Genomic DNA, 14418 nt, shown 5'->3' on the forward strand with positions numbered 1-14418 from the left:
CTAACATATCATGATTTGTCGTCCATTATGTATTTTCGCAAACATCTATTTGAGTGCTTTCAACCGACTGGGTAAGAGTTCACTATGTCCTCCTTCACTGTTTATTTCAGTAAAAAGAGGCGACCTGCGTGGGTGCGCGGCACTGCGACTGAACCGGAGCGCACTGGCCCGCAGCGAGCGGCCGACGCTCACGATCGCGCTGCTCCGCCGGACACCTGCCTCAGGTTCTCCGAGCTGAACTCCGATTCCAGGAACTTGAGGAACTGCTCTCGGCCCACCGGGTCCTTCAGCACCTCGTTGATCCCAAAGGCCCATCGCTTCACCCTCTGCTGACTGGGCTCCTTGCTGCAAACACAAGGACGAGACGTGTAAACGCAGTGACGGGCAGGTCATCGAGCCACCGGCCCTGCGTGGCACGAGTCCCGAGAGGGGGGTCAACACGCTCCACTCATGGCTGTTTACTTTATAATGCAAGGGATATGCTCACAAAGCAGTATTTACCCTGTTTAGCGGCGGACTTTGGACCTCGGTGTAAACATCACCCACCCCTCTGGCTAAGGAGAACCGCTTTGGGACTCAGTCCAGCGGACGCGTTACATTCGCACTTCTGCACTTGGATTAGTCAAACCCGGCGCGTGACAGACAGGGAAACTACATTAAAAATAAACCCCTAACTGTCCAAACAAAGAGGCATTTTAAAAAATAAAAAATAAAAAAGTAACTTGTCACTCGCAGCCACAGAGAACATTTGTTACAACACAAACGACCCATGGTTTTGTACGCTAATTAAAGGGCATGAAGAATTACAGCTTTGCATACTGAAATAAATAACGTGGTATCGGGACCGGGGTGGCGGCGGCGGCAGCGCACGCCTTACATCTGTCCCCTTGTAAGCAAAGGACGCGGGTTCAAGTCCGAGCACCTGCTGTAGGAGCAGCGGTCCAGGTACCGTCCCTGAACCGGTACAGCAACAATTAGCCAGCGGTATAAACAGGAACAACACAGTAAGGTGCTCAGCGTACAACTGAACATTACATGTCATAATGGAGAAATGGGTCGGCGACGGGGATACGGAACAAATTATTTTGAAAAAATTTTTTAAGGAAGAAAAACAGTGAGGGTAACAAAGTTCTTTCACATTCAGATACAGTGAGATGAAAGATCTGTTACACTCCAGGTGTGGAAGGACTCAACTATCACAGAGGGTTAAAAAGACACCAGCCTCATTTGCACGGTAATGAATAAACTAGCCGACACATCTCGAGATGTCTCACGCCTGTGTCTTTATACCTTCCTTTACCTACTGGGGCCATCGAATAGGCCATCCAAGGCCTCCTGCACAGGGAGCTGGGCATTCCAGAAATTTCCATGGCAGAAAAAGGAAAGTGACAAAGTCAAAGGAGTGAGTGGAGTACAAATTAAATTATAAATGAACATATTGCATAAATGAATGCAATATACTCACAAGACAAGACAAATGATTTAAAAGTAAATCGCGATAAAGAGTAAACATAATGTAGTTGAGAAAAAAAATAGTTGTACTACAACCACCAGAAAAAGTAATACCTAGTCAGGCAATTTTCACAATTTCCTGTATTTTCCATGTTCTTTGCTTCATCACCTCCTGCGGAATATTACCTAATGACTGACTATTAATTGACTTGAATTAATAACTGGAAGATGATGACTTTCAGGACCTTCAGACAAATAATCAAGCAGCAAACACACTGTACAGCTTTCAGCTCGCGGGGTCGGCAAACAGCCCCCGGACAGGTGCGGTAGGACACATACCTGGCCTCCATCTCCCACAATGTCGTGTCGTCCGAGATCCAGGGGTTTGAGGGGTCTGGTGGCGTGAGGAAGGGGTCGTATTCCATGTACTGCTCAGTGTAGCTCAACAAACTGCAGGGGTGGCAGGGAAAAGTCGCAGAGCACACATACGACCTCAATAACTGTACTTGTGCACATGGTCCCAGGCAGGTGGAGAGCGTCTACAAACAAATGCGTGTTTTCAAAGACTCGCAGAGTGGGGCCGGTGTCACTCTACACCTAGGAAAACTTATTTACATGAGTCCATCACAAAGCAACCACACACACCACCCCCACTCAATTTCGATTCACCAGTTCACCTGAAACAAGTCTTTGGACTGTGTGAGGAAACCAGAGCATGCGAAGGACAACCGTCCTACACTTGATAGGAACGGTGAGGAGGGCCGGTCGCCTGTACTTTGTGAACACTGTCCCCATGTCCTTGGGTTAATACGATTAAAGGGGTTACACTTCCTTCAGCTCTTATGTACATATTTCATTTACTCTGTGAATTTACAATGTGACTTTGAAAACGTGTGCTCTATTCTGGGAAGGTAATTATGAAGGTAATACACTGCAGTTCTTTGCTGATGGAAAATCTGTGATTTTTACACCTTTGCTCAGCAACAATATCTGATCCAAAGCCACTCCGTTGTATCTCCTGACATCTTCAAACTGTAACGCTATCTGTGCTGCAGAAGACAAAGGGTCAGGTACAGTGACTAATCAGAAGAGAGCAGCGATAAGGATGCAAATGTCCATTGGTGCCCAAAAGATGCAAATGAGGCTCTCAGTGGTGTGAGACCAGAGGGTGCCAATAAGATGCTGATGGGTGCCAACAGCAATAACGCCTTCCTGGGGCACCCCTATGTCTCAGGACAATTTCTGGGTGTCTGTCCCATAAATCTTTGGACAGGACAAAATTCATACTGAAACTGGGGGAGCAGATGGTGTGGTGGTTAACACTAAAACCTTGGACTAAATGGACCCAGGTCCAAATACCTGCTCCCAGTGTAGCACCCCTCATCAAGGTGCTTTCCTTAAGCTGATATGGTAAAAATTTACCAGCTATATACCGTAGAAGGGTTCATCGGTGTAAGTAGTCTAGTGTACAAACGTAACGCTGTATGTTACTTTAGAGAAAAGTGTCAGCTCAAGAAATAATAATAGGGAACAAGGACAAATGTAGTAAAATATGCTGAAAAGTAGCAAAACACTCAGAATGCCCTTGTTCCTGTAGTCCTGCCAACGCAAACTCACCATGATTCTTGTCAATCTGCTACCGATGAACAAGCCTCGATTAAACAAGGACCCCCGGGACGAGTGTAAAAATTACAACAGGAAAAACTAGGACGTTTGCACATCATGTGGACCATGGGATCATCTTGGCGTATCATTGACACTAAAACTGGCTGAACTATATAAAGAAACTGTATCAGGGGCACAGAATTTGCCTATTATTTTTCCATATTCCATTAAATGACCTCTGACTTTCACTACTCCATTTAGGATCATGTTCAAGCTCCTTGAAGCATTCGCTGTCTTACTGAAAACTACAGCACAATAACAGTTTTGAAACCCCAAAAGTGCACTTGAGCGAGCGTTCCGAGCGGACACGGTAACCTGTCGCTACGCACCTTTCCGCAACTTTGGACATTTTCAACCGATGCCTGTCGAGCTGCACTTGCCAAAACTGGATCTGAAAACGAGGTGGAGAAACCGAGTGAGACCGTCTTCACCGTGAGTCAGACGTCGCAGGACGACGTTCCCCCCACCCCGCATACACACAGCAGGACACGGGTTTCATCCGTTCCCCCCGGTGAGAGCGGGACCGAGTCCCCCAGGACCTCTGATGGACATGGGCAGGAAGTGCTTTTACCGCCGGAGTATGTGAATTGTATTAAAGTAGGAGGAATGCAGCATGTTCAAATACTCCTAAATGGAACGCGAATCTTCTCAACAGCACATGTGAGATTTAGTGGGACTTGTGTTCTTTCCCTCAGCTTTATTCATTGTATCTCGATCACAAGTACCTTGTCGTGTAGCTCCTCCTCCGTTGGCTGCTTGACCTCCGGGGTGGGGGTGTGAGTGGGGCTGTGGCTGCGCACGTCGTTCTGAAGCCCGTACACGGACTGCGCGGTGGAGCCCGAAACAAACACAGAGAGAATAGCGAGAGGAGGTGAGGTGCGGTGCAGTGCAGTGCAGTGCGGTGCAGTGCGGTGCGGGACCCCCCCGCCCGCACCACACGCCATGTGCTCACCGACCGCTCACCTTCCGAGTTTTGTGCGGCTGCTTCATTCGCGAAGACTTCTTAATGTCGGCTTCTGTCGTGTTCACACAGCCCGGCTGCATGAGAAACACAATAACCATTACACAACATGTACAAAAATTAACGTGCAATGCAGCGTAAAATGCTGAGAAATACATGCGAATATGTGGAACTACGTTGTAAAACACTGCCATACAGTATGTAAAACAGGACAAGAAGCATCTATTTTCCAGTGCGTGACATTAGAGGAGACTTTTGAAATATATCACAACACCTCTACGTTGAAAATAAAAGCAAATGTAAATGAACATTTTTCTTTTTATTCAGCAATTAGTACAGCAGAGCATTGAAAACTGAATGATGACTCAACAGCTACATGATGAGATGTATTTCAAAATCTTTCTATAGTCACAAAGGTTTGCGCCTACAGAACGGCAATATATTGACGCAGGTGGCACCGCAGTTAAAGACTTGTACCCTGAAGTCTTCTGGAAAGGTCCTTACTGCAAAAAATACATGTGGATTTCCTCCAGGTGCTCTGGTTCCCTCCCACAGTCCAATGGCATGTGTTTCAGGTGAACTGGTGACACTTACTTGCCCTTGGTGTGTGTGTGCGCGTGTGTGAGCGTGTGTGTGTGTGAGAGAGAGAGAGAGATATGAGCCTGCATCGTTCGGACTGGGGTCCCATCCATGATGCACCCTGCCTCGCACCCAATGCTTCCAGGTTAAGTTCCAGATCCCTGCAGCCCTGTACTGGACAAGGGAATATTCACACTGGATGGGTGAGGGGCTGGAAAACCCATAGGGTAGAAAATACAGTACAGTAAATGTAACAAGCATTTCATGAAGCACACGGAAAAACAAGTGCGCAGAGCAAGATTCCGTGAACGCGATGTCACAAGGAGCGCGATGTGAGAGTCTGCAAAGTGAGCGAACGAGCAGCGAGTCCTTGACGACGCTGTCACCTCAAGGTGCTCACAGAGCAGAGAGTGGATGCAAAGCGCGACGCTGCCGGTGTGTGCGATAAGGGCGCGATCCAGCGCACATGGGCATGCCATTAAATCACCATCTCTGCTCCGCCCGCTGGCAGCCTGGCTCCACGCCCATCCATCGGTCCAACGGGGCCTGCACGGCGCCGCCCGTCTTTGTTTCTGCGCAGCGGACGTTCATAACGTGTCAACGATCCGAGACGAGTCCGAGACGGGGCCACTTACACGGCACGGCTCAGGAACAATGAGGTACCTGCTGGAGGAGGTCAGGTCACGGTTGCCCATCTTACGTTTCGCAGACCTTTTAGAGATTTATTACCATTTGTTGCCATTTATAGTGTAGCTCCAGCACATATATGTGCATGCAGTAAATTAGAACAATTATTAAATATTTAGTGTGGTCCAAGGATTCAGAGTAGCATTACAGTCTTAAATGTTCCAAGGTGATTCTGTTTAACAGAAACATTTACATTAACAATTTTTACACTGTATATGTTGATTTTTCAGCGCACAATGATTTCTGAACCACAGAGGATATTGTGTAGTTTATTATCTCCTAATGTAATATAATGTCACGCTGCGTGTTCCAGTCCCACTGTTAAAGTATTCATTAAAGATACTGGGCTGAATGAAAAATCTCTGCACTTCACTCTCCCATATTAGCGAGCAAACTTGTTGTGTTCAACCGTCATGTCACTTTCTTTAATTATTTATATTTAACTGCATGTAATGTGTTTATCTAAGATGTGAGGGGCTTTTGCTTTTTACTGTCGACAGTCACGTTAACTGGAAGACAGGAGCGTCGGTCTCACAACCTGACAACATACACACACGTAAGGTTTACCGTTGCTTGAAGGGCGCACATATTTCTGCCATATAAATCACTTGTACGAAAAAAATTTATATATATATATATACACACACACACACACACACAAGAGAATTAAGTGCCCCAACACGCTGTGAGGTCTCATAACCTGGATCGCTTAACAGCGAACAGTAAACTACTTTCCACGAGGAACGATTAGTTTCAAAACAGGCCGTGACACAAAAGGTGACCAGGAACAGCAGGTGTGAGGCAGCGCGAAGGGAGCGGAGGGCAGCCACAACACAATGGAGTCGCTTCGGCGTTCAGGAACCCATCAGCGTCCAGTTAGCTAATTAATTTCAGAGACAGGCAGACATTCTTTGAGAATTGATGGCGCTTTCAGCAGGGCCAGTAGACGAGGACTCTGGGGAGCGCTGGAGCTGTCAGCTGTACTGGAGAAAGGGCGGGAGGGGGGGAGACAACCCCCCACAACAGTAGAGAGGAAGGGAAAGAATGCACCACATGAGGGCTGCTGTTCTGAGACCCCTCTTCAGAAAATACGGAATCAAAATTTCAAAATCTGACCGAAATAAAATACCATGTTACCGTTTCACTTTATATTATGAAGTAGCGCCAATACGGTAACACGTCAATTGTTCATGAGCAGAGCGGAATCCCTCACGTACTCTCTGCACACTGGTATTCGACTCGGGGTGCAGGATCCAGTCCTAATCAATTATACCAATAATTAAATATACCATCATTTACTAACGTGTACTACGTAGGGGACATCAAGCAGCTGGAATACCTGAGGTGGTGTGTATATTTAACATCAAGGTGTGAAGGCTGGCAGAGACCACCATCAAGGCAACACTTCACAGCACAGCATTGCCTTGAACGTGTCCATCTTTCCATCTGTTACCATCAACCGCTTGTCCAGTACCCAATGTCGGGGGTCTAAAGTGAGCTCAAAAACACCGGGCATGAATGAGACAAGTCCATCACAGGGAAATCACACTCATGCTCATTAACACACACACACAAAACAGGCAGTTTAGACTTACAAATGAATTCGAAATGCATGCCTTTGGACTGCAGAAGGAAACCAGAGCACCCAGAGGAAACCCAGAGAAACATGGGGAGACTGCGCAAATTCCATGCAGACATTCCACCCACATCCCAGGAGTTGTGAGGCACAAGCGCTACCTGCTGTGCCTCCAGGCCCACCCCATCTTGAAATACATTTGTGTTTACTGCACTGTAAGCCCTTTTACTGCTTCCCTCTCGAGTAAAAAGTGAAAAAAACACCAGAAAACAAATGTTACATTTCGCGTTCGTTTTATTATAGTGCATCACCACATTTGAAAATTCTCTGCCTTCTTGTACGTGTTACCATGCCAGCGGGTAGCATGCTCCCACGCTCAAAGGACCCCGGTTCGAATCCCTGCTCCTGCAACAGTGCTTTTGGTAATGGTATTTACCTGGAACTGACACAGTAAAAATTACCCAACTATATAAAAGGAAAAATCATGTTAAACAGCTTAGTGTACTGATCTCACAATGTAAATAGCCTTAGATTAAGATGTCAACCAAATTATTCTTAAAAACTAGTGAAAATGTCACCCATTTGTACAATCTAATCTGGAGGAAAAAGACCTAATGGCAAGAGCATCAAATCCTTCAACTATACAGCGCTACTTCAACGTGTGTGATCCCTAAAGGGATGGTCTTTATGATTGCATAAAACGTTAAAGTAAATCTATAAAATCTAAACGTTCAATCTTAAAATGAACTTATAAAATTAAAATGCAATCATGATTTACTCACCTGATTCTACTTACCTACATGGTTTAACCAATTCAACTTAAAAACTGGGTCACTTCACCGATCACAGTGTAAGTACAGTGCTGCTTGAAAGTATGTGGCCCTACAGGGATGGTCATTATTAACATTATTATCATCTTGTATGAAATATTAAAACAAACTTACAGAATTTAATTGTTAAAATAAATTTAGAAAATTAATAACTTACACAACTGATACTACTTACTCAGTTTAACCAATGCAATTTGAACTTCACTTATTTTTACACTTGCACTACTTGTGTGTATCTACTACACACACGATTTCCTCTAAACTAACATATGGAATTGATCATTACACACCTATTATGTCACATGAGACACACTGATCCTCATTAAATAACCATTGCATGGTAAAACTAAGGGATGCAAGGGCTTCACATACTTTCAATCAGTGCTGCATAGGAAAAAAACAGATGTTTCAGTGTGTTCAATCAGGCCGAATAATCAATAAACCGATATATTGTTCCTCCGAAGCACATCTACAAGAAAAGTGACCGCAATTCACACTTTTTCAATTAGGACGCTCCGATTAGAAAATACGATTAAATGATAATTTGACAAATAATTCAAGCTTGTTAGATGTTTTCAGCGAAATTTAATCTGCCACCTCCAATTTACGGCACACAAGTTGATCTCGGGGGCAAAACAGACAGCAATTTGAGAGGCACTTCGATGACACGTCAGCGCGGCCCCCCCTGCCGAGCGCTAACGTGTTAATGAGCACATGGGACCCGGAGAGCAACAAGGAGACGAAACACGCTGGAAAACAGCATCCACCCACAAAGCCCAGGGCTCTTCAGGAAGGATGCAGAGGGCAGCTACAGACGTCATGCTCGAAATTCAGCTCTTCGGAGAAACAGCCGAACTGACACGACACACTGGAAACCGTCTAGACACGGACCCAGTAAAGCGTCACTTGGGGGTCCCAGGGTGTGACCATTAATTAAAGTAAAACCACAATAGCCCCTCCTGAGAAAAACAGCACTTTCCTGTCACCGATGACAAACCGTTGATGCCGACATGCACGGAAACTTCCAGAAGGTTGCAGCTGTCACAGCTGAATGCACAATGGTGGATGCATGCAGAGTGACGTCACGCGACACCTCCGTGACGCTGAAAAATTGCAGCAATTACCTCCCGATTGCAGGGCCGAGCTAAGGAGAAGCAGCCAGCCTCAATTCATCGATTAGTCGTTAAGTATCACTTAAGGTTTGGGCCTTAATTGGTGGATCAGGAATCCAATATTTTGTTGCCAAGCTCAGGCTCACATTTTACCATAAATTACAAGTGCGCGGCACATGCTTTTCAGCCATGTGCCCAAACAGAGTCCCAGTCACACACTAACGTAACACGGTTTTGAAGGGCAAATCAGTGCAGCAGAAATCGATGGTGTGCCACAGAGCCGGGGTGGGGTGGGGTAAATCGATCCTCGGCCATCGGGAGCATGGCGTGCGGTGGTCCGGATACTAAGAATGTTGCGTGCAAAGTGGGGTACAGGCACACACATACGCACGCGCACACACACCCACACGGCAAATGGGCCACATCCCTGAGAAAGGGGGAAGGGCGCTTGGTTGGCAGCTTCTGCTCCCAAAAGACCAAAATATGAGGCTTCATGCCCCCCCACAATTCCGTCGACCGGAAGCTCAGGGTTGCATTTTGTCCCCGCTGCCCTTTCAACCGTAATGCCATCGACTGGGGTGAGGGAACATCAATGTAGTGGCAGAGCAGCAAAGCCCCAGCGTCCCCCACCTCATCAATAAATGACGTGTTCCTCATCAGGGTCCAGTTCTCAGTGCAGTACCAGAGACGTGTAGAAAGAGACACACTTACCACAGGTCTGTGCACATCCCAGAAGGCCCTTTCTTGACTGTCAAGTATTTTCCTTTCAATCTTGTCCCTCTTCTTGTCGACTCTGGGGGGCGACATCAGGAGAGGGGACGAATGTCAACGCCTTCAACAGGTTCTCACCCCGCAACAGAGAACGACATTACAGCCTGTTTTGCATCTGAAGGCCTTGTCCTGCACGGGGTGGGCAGGGATCAGCGGTAGTGATGGCATCACGGCCACCAGAGCAGAGTGGCTCTGACACCAGAGTAATTACCAGGCAGCTAGAACAGTTAATGCTGTGCCCGCTAATTACATCATACGGGCGCAACTTACTTTGCTTGTGCTTCTGCCTGCATGAATATGAACTCCCATTTCCGGGCAAACGCCCTCTGTAACCTGGCTAAGCTCTCCTGAAAATCACCCACACACGCAGACAAAGAAACAAGGCACTGCAGTTAGAGGTGTCACAGAAATATGTTGTTAAAAAGAAGAAAAAATTTTATTTTGCCTGTATTGCGTACTTTACCACAGCAGAGTGCAAACATTGCCATTATACCAAACCCTAGGAAATGGCGTGTATTTAAGTGTTTGGAATATGTTCATTACATTTCATTAAAGTGTACATTTTCACAAGGCAATTCATCTGTCCAGTAAAGGGAGGGAAGTATTCATGAAGGCTAACAAAAGAAATAAGAGATGTAGTCTTACGGCCTCGTAGTCTGCCAGCTCCAGCCTGGCCTTGTTTTGCATTGTTCGTTTGCAGAGGTAAACCGCTGTGAGACAGGACAGAAGATGACAAAAATGAGCAGAGACCGTTTCCTCAGGGTGCTCTGGTTTCCTCCCACACCCCAAAATAAAACTGGCGCTCTGAACCTGACTCTTTGACTCAAACCACCCCTCGGCTGCTCGGCGTCCCTTCTGGAAACACAGGAAAAGAAACAGCGAAAAGACAACCCCACACATCTAGAGGAGGACACGTCACACCATATGGGACGTGCTTCTCAGAAATGTGTACTCAGACTCATGGGAGAAAATTACTTGGAATGAATCTAACGACCCTTTGCGAAGTAACATAACATGTTTCGTTCTAAAAATACAAAGGGTCAATTAACATTAAGAACATTCTGGAAATGGCAACAAGTGGAAAGAGCTCATCTTCAAATGGATAATATAAATCGCAGATACGAACGCTTAATTTGGCATTCGGCGAAGCCTGCACAAATTGTGGAGGATTATTTTATTTTAGAAATTAACACGTCTCAGTGGAATCCCTGCGTACGCTTTCCACAGTAATAAGGAAAGGCCACTCAAGCACAATTAATCTCCGCCATTGCACCACAGCAAATCACAAAAAAAAGCTGAGAAATGGCACGTAGGGCAGTCCGTCAGATGTCTCTGTCTAATGCAATCTGCATCCTTCTGGCAATTATTAGCATATTTAACTCTGAGATAATTTGAGGAAGCAGTTCAGCGATTCGCGGGCAAGCTTTATTTAGGATTTGCATGATTTTTTATCCCCGCAACGCAGATAATCAGGTCGTGTTGACGCCTCACAATTTCGGCCTCTGCTTCGCCATCCCGGAAAAACGTCAAGCATCGAAGCCGATTTTTCCACACGGCAAGCATCCGTCCGGCACCGCAGCCCTCGGAGCGCGAGAGGGTCGGCGACACAATCGCAGCTTCTCTCACCCAGACTCCGAGGAATTAGGGGGACGGTATTTATACAAACCAGAGCTGTAAACAGCAACGCCCCACTGTCATGATTTTCATCAATGACGGTCAGTGAAGGTCGAATAGACAGGACACATTCAAACATTTTCGCTGCATCGCTATGACGACGATGACAAAAACAGAGAGGACGACTGCTAACCAACAGGCTCCTTGGACAGAGGGCAGGCAAAATCAGAGTACAATCATGGTTCAGCGTGTCCTCTGAGGACGACCACAGAAGGCCCGGAGCTCTGACTCTGATGCGTTTTCGTCGGTCTCCGTAGCCACGCGTCACATCTTCACTCCACTTGAGTGACTCTGCGAGGACCCGGCTGCGTGAATCGATGTTGGGGAATCGGCAGGTATCACAAGAGCTGACGGAGCAGAGGACCCCAAATTGTTCCCCGTATTTGCTATTGATCCACCTGATCTCGGCCTCCAAGGTGCCCAAAAAAGCAGAGTGTGTTTCAGAATACAATACACATCATCAAGAAGAAATCGCTCCCTCCTGGAGGAACGGACCGGCAGCATGGGACGCCAATGACCCAGGAATGACACGTTGATTATGCAAGTTTTCTGTAAAGGTAAGAGCAGTGCTGGAAAGTCGATAGTCTCAAGGAGCTCGAAGGACGCGTTGACCAGGGGAGACAGTACTGGGCCATGTGGAAAGACATTTGACTAAATTTCATAAAAATATCTTTTCGCATTCCTGTCTGCCTAGATTATTGGATAAAATGCTGACAAAAGAATACTAAAGAACCATGTACACGAGACACGTATAACAAGATCAAGAAGAGAGGGGAAAAGAATTCAAAGGCAGCTTTAGGGCAGCTGGTAGCATAGTGGTTAGAGCTGCTTCCTTTGGGCACCAGAGTCGAATCCCAACTCCAGCTGTAGTACCCTTGAGCAAGGTACTTACATTTACATTTATTCATTTAGCAGACACTTTCGTCGGGTTCATCGTTCAAGTAGGTGCATAAGACACAGGATAGACAAATCCCGATGCCCTCCCACCAATTTTTTTTTTTTTTTTTAAATATTATAAGATACACAAATAAGCAAGTACAATGCCAGAGTAATGGCTGAATAAAGGTTGTATCTGGGGATGCTTATGGAGTTACGATGCGTGAACAGTTACACCATGAATGAGCTGGAGAGATCTTGGGCGAAGTGGGTCTGGAAAAGGTGGGTTTTCAGACCCTTCTTGAAAACAGATGGAGTTTCCGCAGTTCCGAGCGACACGGGAAGGTCATTCCACCACAACGGACCCAGAACCGAGAACCTCCGTGCCTTACTTTTCGTGTGCGGGACCACCAAGCGAGCAGAAGTAGGTGAGCGAAGGGGCCTGGCTGCGGTGTACCGGTTGATTAAGTCTTGTAAATAGCCGGGAGCAGTTCTATTGATGCATTTGTACACAGTAACCAGGTTTTAAATTTGATTCAGGCAGCTATAGGAAGCCAGTGCAGAGAAATGAGAAATTACCCTTACCCTGAATTGCTCCAGTAACATTACCCAGCTGTATAAATGGGTAAATAATTGTGGGTATCTTAAGGACGCTGACCAGCAGAGCTTACAAGTGGACGATTTTTAAAGGATAAAGATGCCAGTGGTATTTTGGGTGTAATTCTTCCACTCTGGCAGAATCTATGAAGCCCAGAACATCACAGCAGATGTGGACTGAAGGGATCAGTTGTTCGGGAAGAACCAGCCAACTTCACCATTGCTGTAGGTTACATCAAGCCTTCTTTAAATAACAAACGGCTTTTTGGTATTTGTGGGGAAAAAGGAGCTGCTATCGACCACTCTGATTTAGAGGTCTAGCTCAAGTGCTGCATGGAGCATCTCCACCACAGGGAGGAGAACTGAACATCTTAAGATCGGGAGCTTATGTAACGTGAATAAAACGTTAGTGAGAGTCTTGCTGTTACACTTCATTATAGAACCTGTCAGTGACACCCTGTTAGGTCTGAGAAGACCGGGGCGAAAACACACACAGCCTGTGGGTGTAAGCGAGGGCTGAAATGTGACACTGCTTCGGCAATAGGATTTCCACAGTCCGAAAACGGACGGCCGCCGAATGGGCATGAGCGAACAGTAAAGGATTAAAAGGGGGGAGAACGTAAAAAAGCAAGACGTCCATATCGATTAATCAAAGAGGACGCGGCAGGAAACACTTTACTGTTCGTCCACAGCGGACGGACGCAGTAAACACTGGCAGCTATTGTAACAATGTGCTTGCTGCAAAAGGACAGTCACCAGTATTGATTCCTTGAACGGGATCCGAAGGTAACTTGCAGCAACTGCGCAGGGACCCTGCGGTCTTTAACGGTCACCATCGCAGTACTGGCACGGTCATCAGCTTGATTAAAGGTCCAGCTGAAAGCAAGGCGTAATGGGAGGAAATGGCGCAGAAATGGCGCAGAAACGGCGCCAACAGCAAATGAGCACAACAAGGCCGTTTCTCGGGGTGTGTCAATTAGTGAACTGCGACCCGAACTGACCCAGCTCCCTTGGCATAGGTAGAGGCATCCAGCACATTTAGGAGAGGCTGGTCCAGGAGGGTCCGGGTGCGAGTGTACAGGCGGCTCATCCAATCCGATGAGGCCAGGGGCCACCGCAACCTTCTCCTGAATTTTCAAGAATCGCTCACGCAGAGCACCACAAGAGCGCAGCTAATTGTATGCCTGCTTTTGAGAAACCGGCCGCCTTCTCTCCACAGCACTTGGTACACAGTTTGGCTCCGCAACCTGCGCTTCAACCACATTTATGTAACGGCACCGGGCGAGAGGCAGAAAGACCTGAAACGGGAACATTCAGAGGCACTTATCTGCTCCCACATGCATCAAATGAAGCCGCCCCCTGCGTGAGGAAAAACATTTACATGTAAGAATATGCATCGGGACGTTAACCACAGCATTACCGGCGGTATCTGGTATTACGAGCCGCCCCCACGGCAGCCTCGCCAATAAACCATTTATCCATCTCACAGACTGTGCAAAAATCAGCCCATTGCAGCCGTACCTTTCCCAAGTTGCAACGGACACTCCGAACATAGCGGAGGAAAAAGAAAACACCAGCCATGACATTTTGCCATTGAGTGCAACAAAGGAACATGAGGGAACCAGGTGGAGCTGTGAA

The 14418-nt window shown here is 46.7% G+C and overlaps 1 protein-coding gene across 3 annotated transcripts in view; it reads right to left on the reverse strand.

Moving 5' to 3' along the window:
• The window catches only part of rgs7b (regulator of G protein signaling 7b), a 71620-nt gene that overhangs the window by 4358 nt on the left and 52844 nt on the right, over positions 1 to 14418 (reverse strand). For all 3 annotated transcript variants that reach the window (XR_003797300.1, XM_018761202.2, XM_018761201.2), the window contains exons 7-14: positions 10279 to 10343; positions 9904 to 9980; positions 9574 to 9655; positions 4081 to 4155; positions 3843 to 3941; positions 3447 to 3508; positions 1792 to 1902; positions 220 to 345 (exon numbers count right to left, since the gene is read on the reverse strand). Coding sequence is in view for 2 of the 3 variants with exons in the window: in XM_018761202.2 (XP_018616718.1) it covers positions 220 to 345; positions 1792 to 1902; positions 3447 to 3508; positions 3843 to 3941; positions 4081 to 4155; positions 9574 to 9655; positions 9904 to 9980; positions 10279 to 10343 (697 nt within the window). In the remaining variant the exon portion in view is untranslated. The remainder of the gene's footprint in view (positions 1 to 219; positions 346 to 1791; positions 1903 to 3446; positions 3509 to 3842; positions 3942 to 4080; positions 4156 to 9573; positions 9656 to 9903; positions 9981 to 10278; positions 10344 to 14418) is intronic.

The sequence above is a fragment of the Scleropages formosus genome, chromosome 24 (genome assembly GCF_900964775.1).
Source record: "Scleropages formosus chromosome 24, fSclFor1.1, whole genome shotgun sequence".
NCBI lineage: Eukaryota > Metazoa > Chordata > Actinopteri > Osteoglossiformes > Osteoglossidae > Scleropages > Scleropages formosus.